The following is a 17,198-nucleotide window of genomic DNA, read 5'->3' as shown; positions in this document are numbered from 1 at the left end:
AAAGAGTAGGGTAAGCGTGTGCATGTATACATATACAAACACGTAATGACTGGAGTTCAGTCTGGATAGAAGCAGTGGGACTTAAGTTTGGGTATGAAAGGCTTTGACAGAGTAAAGAAGCTCACATTTTGTTTATTAAGCAGTGGGGAGTCAAAGGTTTCAGAGGACATTAAAATGTAGAAATAAGAAACATAAAACTAAAGAAAATTAAACATTTAAGAAAAATAAAGTGACCCTATTATATATGCATATATTTATCAACTATATGCAAAACAGCATTATATAGCGTGCCTTTGTATAGATTTCGTGATGGAGTCTCCACTTACATGCTCCTCAGTTATGTTCTATTCACCATTCTTCATTCTCCAAGTGACAAGCAATTGATAATTTTACAGGATTTTCTTTCCATTCTGTATCGCTTTACAAAGTATTTTTTTTTAATTTACTTAAATTGGAAAAGCAGCTTTACGTACACCAAACTCTCACACTTTGCTTGGATGAGTCCATACTTAGACTTGATAAAGACAACACACTTTTGTATTTCAAGGCAACAACACAAAAATCTGATTGGCATTTTCAGTCACTGGGCAGAGACCAACATCTGTGCCTTTCATACACAGTATCAATGTCCGAATTGGCCTGAATAATTAGCTGGACATGAATACTTTCTTTCATTCCTATGATTTTGCCTAGTCTTATGACTAGAAAAAACAAACTCCTATTACATAATTTAGTTCAATATTTTTAACCACTGAAAGTGCAGTAAATTGCTTGAAACTATACAAAAGAAAATACAAATTATGGCATTAAAAATTTAAGTTATAAAATTTTAATGTAAAATACATAGATTCTACATAAAATGTCTATATAATGTTCTGCAATACATTAAATCCTCAACTATTCTGTTTATTATGTTTACACATTATTGGGGAAACACTAGGAAGCAAAATTTTTATTTTCCACTTTGAATTAGCAGTACCATCTATTCTATGAATTTACCACAGAATATCTTGTTTTAATCTCCTGAATTTATACCTTTGTGTTCTTTTATTTCTAGCATCCTGAGGCTTATCAAGCAACTCTCAAAATATCCTCCAAATTTTAGTGATTCCTTTTCCTCTTCTATCTAAAACCCATAAATTTTATAAAAATTTCATTTCGCTTTCAGTACCTTATAGAGGTAATATAAAACTGATATTCTCCAAATACTTGAGCAGTAATACTAATCTTTACACAGTTCATACGTTTAATAGTTCACAAACTTTCAAGCATCCATTAATAATTTTATTCTGTTGTTCAAGAGTGGTTTAACACAGCATCACTATAAGATAGCCAGATCTAATTAAATAAGACTACTGATACTAATCAATACTTTTTTAAAAGGGCATTCATATATAAAGCAATTATGGAGAAACCTCAAATTAGAAAACTGAACTCATTTCAATTAGTATGGATTTAAACTGCTCAAAATAAAAATGAAATACTTAGATGTAAGTCTAACAAAATATGTACAGGATTGATATTCTGAAAACTACATAATACTTATGAAAGAAGTTAAAGAAGATCTAAATAAATGGAGAAACGTAAGTGTTCATGGGTTGGAACACTCAACATAGTAAATTTATCAATCCTCCCCAAATTCATGTACAAGTTTAATACAGTTCCTATCAAAATTCCAACAAGACTTTTTTGTAGATAAACATAGATTATTCTAAAATTTATTTGGAAAAGCAAAGGAACTAAAATAGCTAAAACAATTTTGAAAAAGAATAAAATAGGAGGAATCAAGCTACCTGATTTCAAGACTTACAACCAACTATAGTAATCAAGAAAGTATGGCATTGGTGGAGGGATAGACACAAAGATCAATGGAACACAACAGAGAATCCAAAAATAGACCCAGCACATATGACCATGTGTGAGATGCTTTCTTGCTTTCTGAAACAGTATACTGTATATTATACCCTATGATAAAAGTGTTGCCCTCTGGGGCCCTTTTGCCCCTGAACAGGCTCAGATTTCATTCTTTCATATTCTTCTGTTTGCCCAATTAGTTGCGTACAGTCTTTATTGATATCTGGGTATAAAGTAACAACAATCCTCCCTTCTAAGTTTTTGCTATACTCTGAATGGTCAGAGTTGATAGCAGTCTGACCTCTAGATGAACACAGAATGTCTGTATAATATAAATTTGACGCTCACCTGGAAGTTGTTCATTAGGCCATAGGAACAAGGATTGCTTTCGCAAGATGAAAAGTCAAAGTTTAATTTGCAGGCTGCAGAAGTACAGTTTGTTAGCTCTGTTACAATAGTGTCATTAACGTTCCCCGTAGCATCCCGAACAACACAAGAACCTGAAGCACAAGTGACAATGAGGACAAAAAATTCAAACTAATGCTTACATGCATTTCAAAATTATATACACCCATAAAGAAATTACAGTGCTGACTGTATATACTTGCTTATTATAGCATACATTGTATTTATAATTAAGAAAGGTTTACCTGGAACAGAATTTGGAAAGCATCATGGTCCCCAGTATTAAGAATTATTTGGAATAACATATGATGTACAACTAACAGTAATGACCATTCCTTAGAGTTCATATATTCTTACTTTTGAAGCACTTTAACATTGCTTTCTCATCATATATGGGGTAAAAATCACAGGCATTACAACAAAAACTAAACAATAAAACAAAAATTAAGTTTTGAAAGGAAGAGTTTTTTTAATGACTAGACAGTCTGTATACAGTTCTTCATTCTTAAATTTCTTCTTCGAAGTTTCAGAGCAGTGTTTGCAAAACCATCTCCTTAAAGGTACTCCTGAAACCACTGGACGTTGAGGGCAGAACAGAGAGAGCCCTATCTAACCCTAAAGCAGCTATGCCTTTATATTTCATATTTTGATGTTCTCCATCAGAACTGTCTGGGGAAAAAAGGTTCCACTGCTTGAGCTAGTTACACAATTACTAGTGTAGAGGTGATCTTTACTGACTCCGCTACTGAATAACAGGGAGAAAGGGCTACTCCTGTTGCCCTAGTGTAGACAGAATGAAATGAGTACTAGGGCAAGCATTATTGGAGCGTCAGATAAAAACAGAAATGTTTTCCTGCAATAACAAATTATTTCCCATGAAACATAATCAGTTATATCATTTTTTAAACTAAAAGTAAATTTTCCATAGCTAGCTTATGTATAATGTATATAAACAGCGGTCCCCAATTTTTTTGGCACCAGGGACTGGGTTTGTGTAAGATAATTTTTCCATGGACGGGGTGGGGATGGTTAGGGGTGGGGTGGGGTGGTGGTGGATGGTTCAGGCAGTAACGCGGGCAATGGGGAGCGGCAGATGAAGCTTCGCTCATTCACATGCCGCTCCCCTCCTGCTGTGCGGCCTGGTTCCTAACGGGCCGCGGACCAGTACCGGTCTGCAACCCGGGGGTTGGGGACCCCTGTATACAAGCATGCTAGAAACTTTTAGGGGAATACAAAAATATTTTGCTAATAAGCTTATAAACCTAATTCATTTTCTTTTTTCAAAATGAATTTCAGGGATTTATGTATGCATTGCAATGATAAATGTAATCGAGTTACTTTTTCAAATGTTAACATAGCCCACCATGATAATATTATTAGCATTTCTAACTCTTGTTTAGTAAAATTTCAAAATTACATTTATGCAAATTAGCACCTCAGTTTGTAAAAACAGTTCCATCATTACTTCCCAACACATGATTGAATATATGGCAAAAATAAAAATTTTCTTACTCAAATATATGGAAAATTTATATTCTGTAGTTGATGAATTTGGAGTTTGTGACTCTTCTGATTAGTACTAGACTAAGATTTATTCCTGTAGTATGCTTAAAAATTTTAACTGTAAAACCTGAATTTTAGAATTTAGATATTAAAGACAATGCTTACATTTTAAGAACTTATGTTTTCTGGGTAAACGATGTACTTTCATGAATGTGTACTAAATTCAAGACAAGACAGTATCTACAGTCAATGTATGCAAATTATATGTAAACTCAGTAGTTATTAAATTTTTTTCTGTACTATGTTTCAGTTAAGAACCTCCTATTATAAATAGCCTTTTAAAATTATTTATTTATTTGCTTATAAATAAATAAACACGAAAACCCTCTTTGCCATGAAAACAATTTTTCTAAGGAAGTGCCATTATCATATGGTTGGTAACAAAATCTCTGACCTTTTACTTCCTCATCTATAAAAGATTTAGAGACTGGCTGACCACTTAAGTCCTTTCTTCAAGTTCTAAAATGTTATGATTCCATGAATGTATTAAAGTGGCTTAAAACCATTTTCATTAATTTAATAACACTTTTCATTCAATGTAGTATCTCCTGTGCATTGAAATTAGGTTTTATGGTAAAAAATGCCAGGTATTTCTTAATAGCCTTGAAACAATCTTCATACAACAAGATTATGTAAAAATATAAAATAACAGTCATAAACAAAAATATTCCAAAATTTGTAAAGCTCAGAAAGTAAAATGCATTTACTTCTACATACGAATTACATTTTCTGTAAATATATCTCAGTGAAATTTAAGAATCTGCAGATAAGATTTTACATAACTTTCTAACTTACTAATTAGTAGAAATCCTAGAGGAAAAACCTTAGAGCATTTGGTGACTTAGATAATGTCTACAGAATCACCACTAGTTTACTTAAGTATTTTTGAAAATACAAAACTTCGCATCTTTTTATTGAAATATTTCTTAATTTAAAAGTTAGAAATATAATGTCATGAAAATGAATGTTTATAGTATGTACATCATTAAATTTCTGAAACACATAACAAATGTAAGGTTATTTACCTACAGATACTGCAATTCCTATGTAAACCACCGTAGTAATTAAAATGGCTAAGAGTGTTCCTTTGGGTATGGCTGACTGAGGATCCTAGAAGACAAGAACATTTTTTAAGTCTACCTTTAAAAATAAATATATGTATATCACTTTTTGTATAAAATCGATACAGCACTTTATAATACTTACCGCAAGATCACCTGAGATATTTGCTCCAGCCAGAATACCAGTTGCGGCAGGAAAAAAGATGGCAAACACAGAAAAAAAGGTCTCTTCCTCTCGAAAATCTGGCCCAAAGTTCTCATTAAATATTTCAGCTGTAGAAAACAAAATATTTTTGGCAATTAATGGATAGCAGATTAGACCATGATAATTTAGGTTAAGAATAAGTGTTTATCTAAGACCCCTGACTTTTCTTCAGTTCAAGTAACTGGTAAATTCTTGAATATTTCCTAATTCAAGTATGTATTGGTGTTTCTCTTTTCTTATATGAGGGAAACGGTTTACATTCAAAATGATTTGACCTGGTTCATGCCCCACTATTTTTTATACCTTACTAATTATGTTTCAAGCACCTCTAACTTGATTGTTATTATCTCTCCAAGAGGTCAAAGAAGCAAGAAAGCAGGCAGAAGAACAAAAGGGACATAAAACTAACCTGGAACCACTTTTTTCCTTACATCCAGCTTATATTCTATCTATCTGTACAGCTTTCTCTATTTCCTAGTGGTGACTTGTTTGACTTTTGAGGCTATTCATCAGGCATCCAGATAATTTGCAGCTAAGACAAACCAGGTAAAGGTCCTTTCCATTTCAACAATAATGAAAGCTTCAACTAGTCCTGCTGTTTCCATCTATTCTGATAGGCCCTGACACTGAAACAACCAATTAACGGTCATCCATCCATCCATCCATCCATCCATCCAATATTTGCGTATACACCATGTGCCAGGTCCTGTACTGGAGCCATCCAGTATCTCAAAATACTGAGAGATCCAACAGCAACAAGCTACCTTCATGGAACTTAAGAGTATCAATGAGGAGCTACAAAATAAGTTAAGAAAAAGGTCACTGCAAATAGCAGTAAATGTACTGATGGAAACAGGGTGTTGTGATAAATAATGAAAGAGAGACAATCTAATTCAATGTGGTTACAGAAGGCTAAAGAGATACAACTAAGGAGCTAACACTTAAGCTGAGACTTTATTGAGCAGGAATCAGCCATGTGATGTTCCAGGAGAAAGAGTACACCAGGAATAACCAACAACATGTAGAAAGGCCCTGAGGCAGGAAAAAAGTTTAGCTCTTTTGAAGAACTAAAAGAATGCAGAGCTCTCACAGAACTAAAAGAATGCAAAGCCCTCACAATAAGGGGGAGATGAAATGAGATGGAAGGGATCAGCAGGGGTGAGATTATGCAAAATTTTAATTTTATAGGAGTTTAGATTTTGTCCTACGCCAAGGTGGGCGTAGAACCACACAACTGACATGATGCTTATGTGGATGCTGCATGGACAATGGACTGAAAGCATCAGCATCTGAAGCAGGGAGACCAATTAGGAGGTACTGCAGTGGTTCAATCTAGTGATGGGAGAATAATGTACTGATTAGAGAAGGATTAGTAAGTAAGAGGGCAAGTGGAAAACACTGAGATCCTGGTTTCTTTCACTTACTAGGATGAAGAGGTCTGAGAACGGTTAGGTAGGAGGGACATCAAATAAACAATTGAATGTATACCTATATCTGGAGTTTAAAGGAGAGATGCAGGAATAGAAACATGTGAATCTCTTGAGAGCATTTTGAGCCATGAGAAAAGATATTGCCAAAGGAAAGAATACAGTTAGAAGACACAGGACAACACTCTGTGCAACTCTGACATTTAGAGGATGGAAAGAAGAGAAGGGGTAACAGGAGTAATAGATATAGTGACCAGTGAATTAGGTAGAAAAGAACTCACTAGAACACAGTGTCTGACATCAAATAAAACAAGAAAAGTATTTCAAGGAGAATGGGACAACTAAATATAATGTTGCTGAGAGTCAGAAGACTAAAAAACTGCACGCTGTATCTAGCAACATGTTATCATGACCATGACAGACAGAAGCCAGTTAATAGGGGTTGAGAATGAATGAAATAAGACCATATGGTGAAAGTAACATGGGGAATAAGTTACACACAGTCTCAAAGTATCTCTCCACAAACTACTTATTAATTACAAAGAAGAAAGTGGCAACCTAACAATAGATAAAACTCTCAGGTAGCACTTTCACCAAGTCATGAAATTTAACACCATCAGTGATGGGGAAAACTGACATCATGTGAGTCTCCTGATGTGAGGCTCTGAAGACACACTCTTCATGTAGTGTTCTTGGCAAAAGTGAACAAGTGAATCTATGGAAATCAAACAAAACCAACTGGAGGGACTTTCTAAAAAAACAAATGGCCTGTACTCTTGAAGAGTGTCAATGTAGGGAAAGAAAAATAAAAGGCTGTGGGGTGGAGTCAAGATGGCAGACCAAGAGGATGCGTAAATCATGTATCCGCACAACTAGGGAACCTACCAGGCACCAGTGGGGGACCATGGACACCTAAGGGGACGGGAGGAAGCCCCAGTGACCGGCTTGCGGGATCTTGGTTCCCAGGTCGGAGGTCAGGCCTGAGCTCCTGTGGTGGGAGCTCTGAGTCCAAACCACTGGACTAACAGAGAACCTATGATCCCAGGCAATATTAATTAGAGCGAGGCCTCCCAGAGGTCCTAATCTCAGCACCAAGACCCAGCTCTATCCAACTGCCTGCAAACTCCAGTGCTGGATGCCTCAGGCCAAACAACCAGTAAGGCAGGAATACAGCTCCAACCATCAAAAAAAAAAAAAAAAAAAAAAAAAACGACAAAAAAATATGTTACAGATGAAGGAGCAAGGTAAAAACCTACAAGACCAAATAAATGAAGATGAAATAGGCAACCTACCTGAAAAAAGAATTCAGAGTAATGATAGTAAAGATGACCCAAAATCTCAGAAACAGAATGGAGAAAATACAAGAAACATTTAACAAGGATCTAGAAGAACTAAAGAGCAAACAAACAGTGATGAACAACACAATAACTGAAATTAAAAATACTCTAGAAGGAATCAATAGAATAACTGAGGCAGAAGAACAGATAAGTGAGCTAGAAGATAAAATGGTGGAAATAACTGCCAGGGAGCAGAAAAAAGAAAAAAGAAAGAAAAGAATTGAGGACAGTCTCAGAGGCCGCTGGGAAAACATTAAACACAGCAACATTCAAATTATAGGGGTCCCAGAAAAAGAAGAGAAAAAGAAAGGGTCTGAGAAAATATTTGAAGAGATTATAGTCGAAAACTTCCCTAACATGGGAAAGGAAATAGTCAATCAAGTCCAGGAAGCACAGAGAGCCCCATACAGGATAAACCCAAAGAGAAACATGCCAAGACACATATTAATCAAACTATCAAAAATTAACTACAAAGAAAATATATTAAAAGCAGCAAGGGAAAAGCAACAAATAACATACAAGGGAATCCACATAAGGTTAACTGCTGATCTTTCAGCAGAAACTCTGCAAGCCAGAAAGGAGTGGCAGGACATATTTAAAGTGATGAAAGGCAAAAACCTACAAACAAGAATACTCTACCCAGTAAGGATCTCATTCAGATGTGATGGAGAAATTAAAACCTTTACAGACAAGCAAAAGTTAACAGAATTCAGCACCACCAAACCAGATTTACAACAAATGCTAAAGGAACTTTTCTAGGCAGGAAACACAAGAGAAGGAAAAGACCTACAAAAACAAAACCAAAACAATTAAGAAATGGTAATAGGAACCTACATATCAATAATTACCTTAAATGTAAAAGGATTCAACGTTCCAACCAAAAGACACAGACTAGCTGAATGGATACAAAAACAAGACCTGTATATATGCTGTCTACAAGAGACCCACTTCAGACCTGGGGACACATACAGACTGAAAGTGAGGGGATAGAAAAATATATTCCATGCAAATGGAAATCAAAAGAAAGCTGGAGTAGCAATTCTCATATCAGACAAAATAGACTTTAAAATAAAGCCTATTACAAGAGACAAAGAAGGACACTACATAATGATCAAGGGATCAATTCAAGAAGATATAAAAATTGTAAATATTTATGCACCCAACATAGGAGCACCTCAGTACATAAGGCAAATACCAACAGCCATAAAAGGGGAAATAGACAGTAACACAATCCTAGTAGGGGACTTTAACACCCCACTTTCACCAGTGGACTGCTCATCCAAAATGAAAATAAATAAGCAAACACAAGTTTTAAATGACACATTAAAAAAGATGGACTTAATTGATATTTATAGGACATTCCATCCAAAAACAACGGAATACACTTTCTTGTCAAGAGCTCATGAAACATTCTCCAGGATAGACCATATCTTGGTTCACAAATCAAGCCTTGGTAAATTTAAGAAAACTGAAATCATATCAAGTATCTTTTCTGACCACAATGCTATAAGACTAGATATCAACTGCAGGAAAAAAACTGTTAAAAATACAAACACATGGAGGCTAAACAATACAATACCAAGAGATTACTGAAGAAATCAAAGAGGAAATCAAAAAACTACCTAGAAACAAATGACAATGAAAACACGACAATGCAAAACGTATGGGATGCAGCAAAAGCAGTTCTAAGAGGGAAGTTTATAGCAATACAATCTTACCTCAAGAAATAAGAAACATCTCAAATAAACAACCTAACCTCACACTTAAAGCAGTTAGAGAAAGAAGAACAAAAAAACCCCAAAGGTAGCAGAAGGAAAGAGATCATAAAGATCAGATCAGAAATAAATGAAAGATAAATGAAGGAAACAATAGCAAAGATCAATAAAACTAAAAGCCGGTTCTTTGAGAAGATAAACAAAATTGATAAACCATTAGCCAGACTCATCAGGAAAAAAAGGGAGAAGACTCAAATCAACAGAATTAGAAATGATAAAGGAAAAGTAACAAATGACACTGCAGAAATACAAAGGATCATGAGAGATTACTACAAGCAACTATATGCCAATAAAATGGACAACCTGAAAGAAATGGATAAATTCTTAAAAATGCACAACCTTCTGAGACTGAACCTAGAAGAAATAGAAAATATGAACAGACGAATCACAAGCACTGAAATTGAGACTCTGATTAAAAATCTTCCAACAAACAAAAGCCCAGGACCAGATGGCTTCACAGGCGAATTCTATCAAACGTTTAGAGAAGAGTTAACACCTATCCTTCTCAAACTCTTCCAAAATACAGCAGAGGGAGGAACACTCCCAAACTCATTCTACAAGGCCACCATCACCCTGATACCAAAACCAGACAAAGATGTCACAAAGAAAAAGATCTACAGGCCAATATCACTGATGAACATAGATGTAAAAATCCTCAACAAAATACTAGCAAACAGAATCCAACAGCACATTAAAAGGATCATACACCATGATCAAGTGGGGTTTCTCCCAGGAATGCAAGGATTCTTCAATATATGCAAATCAATCAATGTGTTATACCATATTAACAAATTGAAGGATAAGAACCATATGATCATCTAAATAGATGCAGAAAAAGCTTTTGACAAATTCAACACCTATTTATGATAAAAACTCTCCAAAAAGTAAGCACAGAGGGAACTTATCTCAACATAATAAAGGCTACACATGACAAACCCACAGCCAACATCGTTCTCAATGGTGAAAAACTGAAACCATTTCCTCTAAGATCAGGAACAAGACAAGGTTGCCCACTCTCACCACTATTATTCAACATAGATTTGGAAATTTTAGCCACAGCAATCAGAGACAAAAAAGAAATAAATGGAATCCAAATTGGAAAAGAAGAAGTAAAACTGTCACTGTTTACAGATGACATGATAATATACCTAGAGAATCGTAAAGATGCTACCAGAAAACCACTAGAGCTAATCAATGAATGTGGTACAGTAGCAGGATACAAAATTAATGTACAGAAATCTCTTGCATTCCTATACACTAATGATGAAGAATCTGAAAGAGAAATTAAGGAAACACTCCCAGCTACCATTGCAACCAAAAGAATAAAATACCTAGGAATAAATCTACCTAGGGAGAAAAAAAACCTGTATGCAGAAAACTGTAAGGCACTGATGAAAGAAATTAAAGATGATACAAACAGATGGAGAGATATACCATGTTCTTGGATTGGAAGAATCAACATTGTGAAAATGACTATACTACCCAAAGCAATCTACAGATTCAATGCAATCCCTATCAAACTAACAATGGCATTTTTCACAGTACTAGAACAAAAATTTTCACAATTTGTACAGAAACACAGAAGACCCTGAACAGCCAAAGCAGTCTTGAGAAAGAAAAACGGAGCTGGAGGAATCAGACTCCCTGACTTCAGAATATACTACTAAACTACAGTAATCAAGACAGTATGGTACTGGCATAAAAAGAGAAATATAGATCAATGGAACAGGATAGAAAGCCCAGAGATAAACCCACACACATATGTTCACCTTATTTTTGAAAAAGGAGGCAAGAATATTCAATGGAGAAAAGACAGCCTCTTCAATAAGTGGTGCTGGGAAAACTGGACAGCTATATGTAAAAAAATGAAATTAGAACACTCCCTAACACCATACATAAAAATAAACTCAAAATGGATTAAAGACCTAAATGTAATAAGGCCAGACACTATAAAACTCCTGGAGGAAAACATAGGCAGAACACTCTATGACATAAATCACAAGATCCGTTTTGACCTATCTCCTAGAGAAATGGAAATAAAAACAAAAATAAACAAATGGGACCTAATGAAACTTAAAAGCTTTTGCACAGCAAAGCAAACCATAAACAAACCGGAAAGACAACCCTCAGAATGGGAGAAAATATTTGCAAACGAAGCAACTGACAAAGGATTAATCTCCAAAATTTACAAGCAGCTCATGTGGCTCCATATCAAAAAAACAAACAACCCAATCCAAAAATGGGCAGAAAACCTAAATAGACATTTCTCCAAAGAAGATATACAGATTACCAACAAACACATGAAAGGATACTCAACATCACTAATCATTAGAGAAATGCAGATCAAAACTACCATGAGGTATCACTTCACACCAGTCAGAACGGCCATCATGAAAAAATCTACAAACATTAAATGCTGGAGAGGGTGTGGAGAAAAGGGAACCCTCTTGCACTGTTGGTGGGAATATAAATTGATACAGCCACTATGCAGAACAGTATGGAGGTTCCTTAAAAAACTAAAAATAGAACTACCATATGACCCAGCAATCCCACTACTGGGCATATACCCTGAGAAAACCATAATTCAAAAAGAGTCATGTACCACAATGTTCATTGCAGCACTATTTACAATAGCCAGGACATGGAAGCAACCTAAGTGTCCATTGATAGATGAATGGATAAAGAAGATGTGGCACATATATACAATGGAATATTATTCAGCCATAAAAAGAAATGAAATTGAGTTATTTGTAGTGAGGTGGATGGACCTAGAGTCTGTCATACAGAGTGAAGTAAGTCAGAAAGAGAAAAACAAATACCGTATGCTAACACATATATATGGAATCTAAAAAAAAAAAAAGGTTCTGATTAACCTAGGGGCAGGGCAGGAATAAAGATGCAGACGTAGAGAATGGACTTGAGGACACGGGGAGGGGGATGGGTAAGCTGGGACGAAGTGAGAGAGTAGCATGGACATATACACACTACCAAATGTAAAATAGATAGCTAGTGTGAAGCAGCTGTATAGCACAGAGAGATCAGCTTGGTGCTTTGTGACCACCTAGAAGGGTGGAATTAGGAGGTGGGGAGGGAGGCGCAAGAGGGAGGGGATATCGGGATATATGTATGCATATAGCTGATTCACTTTGTTATACAGCAGAAACTAACACAACATTGTAAAGCAATTATACTCCAATAAAGCTGTTAAAAAAATAAATAAAAAATAAAAGGCTAAGGCACTGTTTCAGATTAAAGGCGATTGAAGATTATGTGAAGAACTAGTTTTAAAAAAAGGAGATTGAAGAGACATGACAAGTGAATGCAATACAGGATCATGGACTGGATCCTGGAACAGGAAAAAAAAAGTCTCCACATAACCTTTATAGAAACAGTTGACTTCCCTGGTGGTGCAGTGGTTAAGACTCTGTGCTTCCAATGCAGGGGGCCCGGTTTCGATCCCTGGTCAGGGAGGTAGATCCCACATGCATGCCGCAACTAAGAGTTCACATGCCACAACTAAGGAGCCTGCCTGCTGCAACTAAGACCCGGCACAACCAAATTAAAAAAAGGAAAGAAAGAAAGAAAGAAAGAGCTGGAAAAATTTGTACATGAAAAATATGTTACATATAACATTATGCCAAAGTTAAACTTCCTGAACTGTCCTTTTCCTTAGTAGATACACACTTTAAGTATTTATAGGTAAGAAGTCATGATTTCTGCAACTTCTCTCAAAAGGTTTAGCAATCATAGTGATAATAATTAGATATATGAGTGATAAAAAAATGTTTCCAAAGGAACATAAAGTGTGATTTTTTTTTTGTGAATGTAGGTAAAGGGTTGCAAGGAATTCATTTATTTTTTATAAATTTATTTATTTTTATTTATTTGTTTTTTGGCTGCGTTGGGTCTTCGTTGCTGCACGTGGGCTCTCTCTAGTTGTGGCAAGAGGGACTACTCTTTATTGCAGTGCGCGGGCTTCTCATTGTGGTGGCTTCTCTTTGTTGTGGAGCACAGGCTCTAGGCACACGGGCTTCAGTAGTTGTGGTTCGCAGGCTCTAGAGCGCAGGCTCAGTAGTTGTGGCGCACGGGTTTAGTTGCTTCTCGGCATGTGGGATCTTCCTGGACCAGGGATCGAACCCTTGTGCCCCGCGTTGGCAGGCAGACTCTTAACCACTGCACCACCAGGGAAGCCTCCAAGGAATTTATTGTATTAATTTTTCAAGTTGTCTGTAAGTTTGAATTTTTTTTGAAATAACAAGCAATAAATGGGAGGTAAGGATTTGAGAAATTTGTCTGTGAAACGGGCCTGGAAAGTAAGGTGGTAACTGGAGGAGAATAAAAGACCAGAGATAGTATTTTCAAGGATGGGAATTACTAGAGCAAGTATGTAAGCTTATACAGAGCTGACAGTTTTGATGCAGGGAAGCAAGTAAATTACCAAAGGATAAATGCTTTTGAGAAAGTAAAGGAAATGGGATATAGATCACAGCAGAGGCACCGGTCTTTGGCAAAAGGGAGATATTTCTCATATCAAAAAGGAAAAAGGAGAAGATGAATATCCCTATTAGGTAGTCATTTGAACTGACAAGTTTATTAACATAACCTGTTCACTGCAGACACTACCTTAATAATAGGAGGCCAAGCAGTGTCAACTGCTAAAAGGAAAAGTCATATTCCAAAGTATATTTAAACTTATTTACCTCAGATTGAGATAAGCCCAGATGTGCTATTTGAATACAATATAAATTATTACTATACTAGATAAGGATGGATCTGAAAAAAAGGAAATGAAAAATATGGCCTAGCAGATATTTACAGATATTTTTAAATCAATTAAAGCCATAAACAGAAAATACATATTAGGAATATTTTTAGAAGTAACCATCTACTATAATTTTAGAAAATAAAGGTTGCAAAAAGAAATGTTCAAAAATCTATAATGTAAAAAAATTTAAGTAAAAAAAAATTCATAATTAGAAGAAATGTCACAAATACAATTTATGAGGAGAAAGAAATACAGAAAATTATCTAACTAATAATTACTAACCTTCACTTCTGGCATGCCTAAAAGACACCTCTTCCCCTAATTCAGGAAATCATGATTAGACCATTTAGTGCCTGGTTTCAGAAGTAGGCATAAGCGCTAGTAACCAGAACAGACATCACACTATCAACCCAGGGTGAGTAAGTAAAATTATTGCAGGCAGGTGTTCTTGCTTAAGGTAAGAACCTGGAAGGAAACAACTCTATATGAAAACTGCCCAGCCAAGTCAGTGTCAGACATAGGCCAAACCAGTGCTACTCATATATGTTCCAAGGACAGTGTGGTGTTACTAGTCGGCAATTAGATTAAGGAGCTTACACCACAAGGTAAATCAACTAGGTCTCTAGGATCCAAAATTTAGTCAACTAATTTTTTTCCAGTAAGACTTTCTGAAGGAAGAAGTGCATTGATTTATTGTACATTCTGCATCTTTTCACAAATCTGTATGCGTAGCTCTGGGCTAAACAACTCAGGAGGACTGAAGCTAGTCTTTTCCTTCTAGGGCTTCAAAACAAGGAGTTTTTGTCAATTTAAGACAGACACACCTATTACCCTAAGTGATAAGCACCTCTGATGCTACTGCAACTATTCTTTCTGGCTTCCATTCTACCTTGCAGAGATAGGTTCAGAACGGCTGCTCAACGGAGGGAGTGGGGAGAAGAGGAGATGCAGAAAGACACTTTAGGAAACAATAACTGACAAGTAAATTTCACCTGTAGTGAAAATTAGATGCAGAATGAAAGAGGTTATGGAAGCTAAAAACTGGAAAATTCTCACACAATTAAGAATGTAAACTGTAGAAAAACTTATGTTGCAATTGTACCAAGAAACTAATATTTCTAGTTGCTTTCACAGTCTTAGGCACTTTTAGATTGTTGTGTTTAAATACAACTAAAAGAATGAAAAAGTGATGTTAGAACAAAACTTACAATTTCAGTAACAAATTCTCCAAATGAGAAGAGAACAAAAGCACTTTTCCTCAGTAGCACTGATTTCTCTACATTCTATCACCTTTTGTTGCTAGTAATCAGAAATGAAAGATGTAAATAAAAGTGATTTTTTTTACTCCAATTACACAACAAACATAGAGGAACCAAACTAAACTGGACTGTCAATTACTGTTAGTCACTACACCAAACTCAATTACATTACAAACTATGTAAAATGTACTAAATTTATTTAACACTGGAATGCTATAATATGCACCTTTAAAAAAACATTCTATCTTTCTTACTTACACTTATAACCAAAGAAACCTTTGGGTTTCTTGCTCTCCAATGGGATAAATGTTCCTATGACGAAATCAGCAATAGCAAGTAGTAGAATCACCAAAAGAACAATCTGAGCCTGAAATTTTAAACGTTAAAAATCAAAATCAAATATATCATGTCTATACATTAATTCAGTTCCACTAGAATATAACTTCCATGAGGGAAAGCTTCTGTCTTGTTTCCCTGGTGCCTCACACAATGCCAAGCACAAAGCAGGCGCTTAATAAATTTTTGTTAAATGAACAATCTTTAAAGAACTATCCAAAATGAATAGCAAAAGTAGGATCAGGCCATATATTTCTGAAATGAATTAAAGATGTGCATGTTCTGCTAACAAATAACACAAACTTTAAAAATATAGAAAAAAAATCACAGTACTTATATTACCTTTACTAAATCCCTCTGACATACCCTATAATTCTTTTTTTCCCCACATACTCTGATTACCTCTTAAAATGACTGTTATCTCCAAATCCTCCCTATGTCGCCAAATAGAAAATGACCTTATACGTGAACTTCTTTGAAAATGGCCACTCAGGAACCTTCAAAATCTGAAAATATTACTACACCTTAGAATATTCCTAAAACACAAGGTCTAAAAGTTTGTACATTCAACATTTACAGCTGTTCCAATGATATCACTACTTACTTTTGCCTCCCACTCCATTCCAGCTACTGAGATACCTAAAAGGATCACCACTGTAATGGCTCCAATAATTCGGATATCATTGATTTCATCTATCATAAGTATGGAATGTTCCTACAAAAAGAAAATAATAGGATGAGCAGTATTAGTTACTTCAGATAAATTCTTCAATTATTTTTTGAAAGTTTTAGAACTATCACAGTGCCTCATATGTAGAAGTTGAATAAATGCCTACTTAAGGAATGAATAGAGAGACCTAGGGAAAAGGAATGAATTACTGTTTACTATTAAGGTATCATTCAAGCAACTGAAGACATCAAAAATATGATCAAATTATTAACACTGCTGTATTTTATACAGACTCAAATATAAGAAAGAATTGCTAACAAGCAAGGAAAAAAATCATAATATGTCTAAGTAGTACTAATAGGATTTTTTAAAGTTACAAAGCTGAAATATATTTTGCATTCATTGTGGTTAGTGAGCTCATTCTTTTTTTTTTTTTTGAGCTCATTCTTTTAATGGTCTCTTATGTTGCATAAGGAAAAGAGATGAACACACTATCATGCAGCTGTCCAAATCACACCACTCCATTCTAAGAGCAAAATTA

The 17,198-nt window shown here is 35.3% G+C and overlaps 1 protein-coding gene across 2 annotated transcripts in view; it reads right to left on the bottom strand.

Annotated features, from left to right (window-relative positions):
• Nucleotides 1-17,198, bottom strand: part of SLC12A2 (solute carrier family 12 member 2) — a 109,677-nt gene that overhangs the window by 46,812 nt on the left and 45,667 nt on the right. For both annotated transcript variants that reach the window (XM_036847195.1, XM_036847196.1), the window contains exons 6-10: nucleotides 16,592-16,702; nucleotides 15,910-16,018; nucleotides 5,029-5,156; nucleotides 4,848-4,932; nucleotides 2,203-2,354 (exon numbers count right to left, since the gene is read on the bottom strand). In XM_036847195.1, the coding sequence (XP_036703090.1) occupies nucleotides 2,203-2,354; nucleotides 4,848-4,932; nucleotides 5,029-5,156; nucleotides 15,910-16,018; nucleotides 16,592-16,702 (585 nt within the window). The remainder of the gene's footprint in view (nucleotides 1-2,202; nucleotides 2,355-4,847; nucleotides 4,933-5,028; nucleotides 5,157-15,909; nucleotides 16,019-16,591; nucleotides 16,703-17,198) is intronic.

Source organism: Balaenoptera musculus, chromosome 3 (genome assembly GCF_009873245.2).
Source record: "Balaenoptera musculus isolate JJ_BM4_2016_0621 chromosome 3, mBalMus1.pri.v3, whole genome shotgun sequence".
In the NCBI taxonomy this organism is placed as follows: Eukaryota; Metazoa; Chordata; class Mammalia; order Artiodactyla; family Balaenopteridae; genus Balaenoptera; species Balaenoptera musculus.
This window is presented reverse-complemented; position numbering and strand designations above follow the sequence as displayed.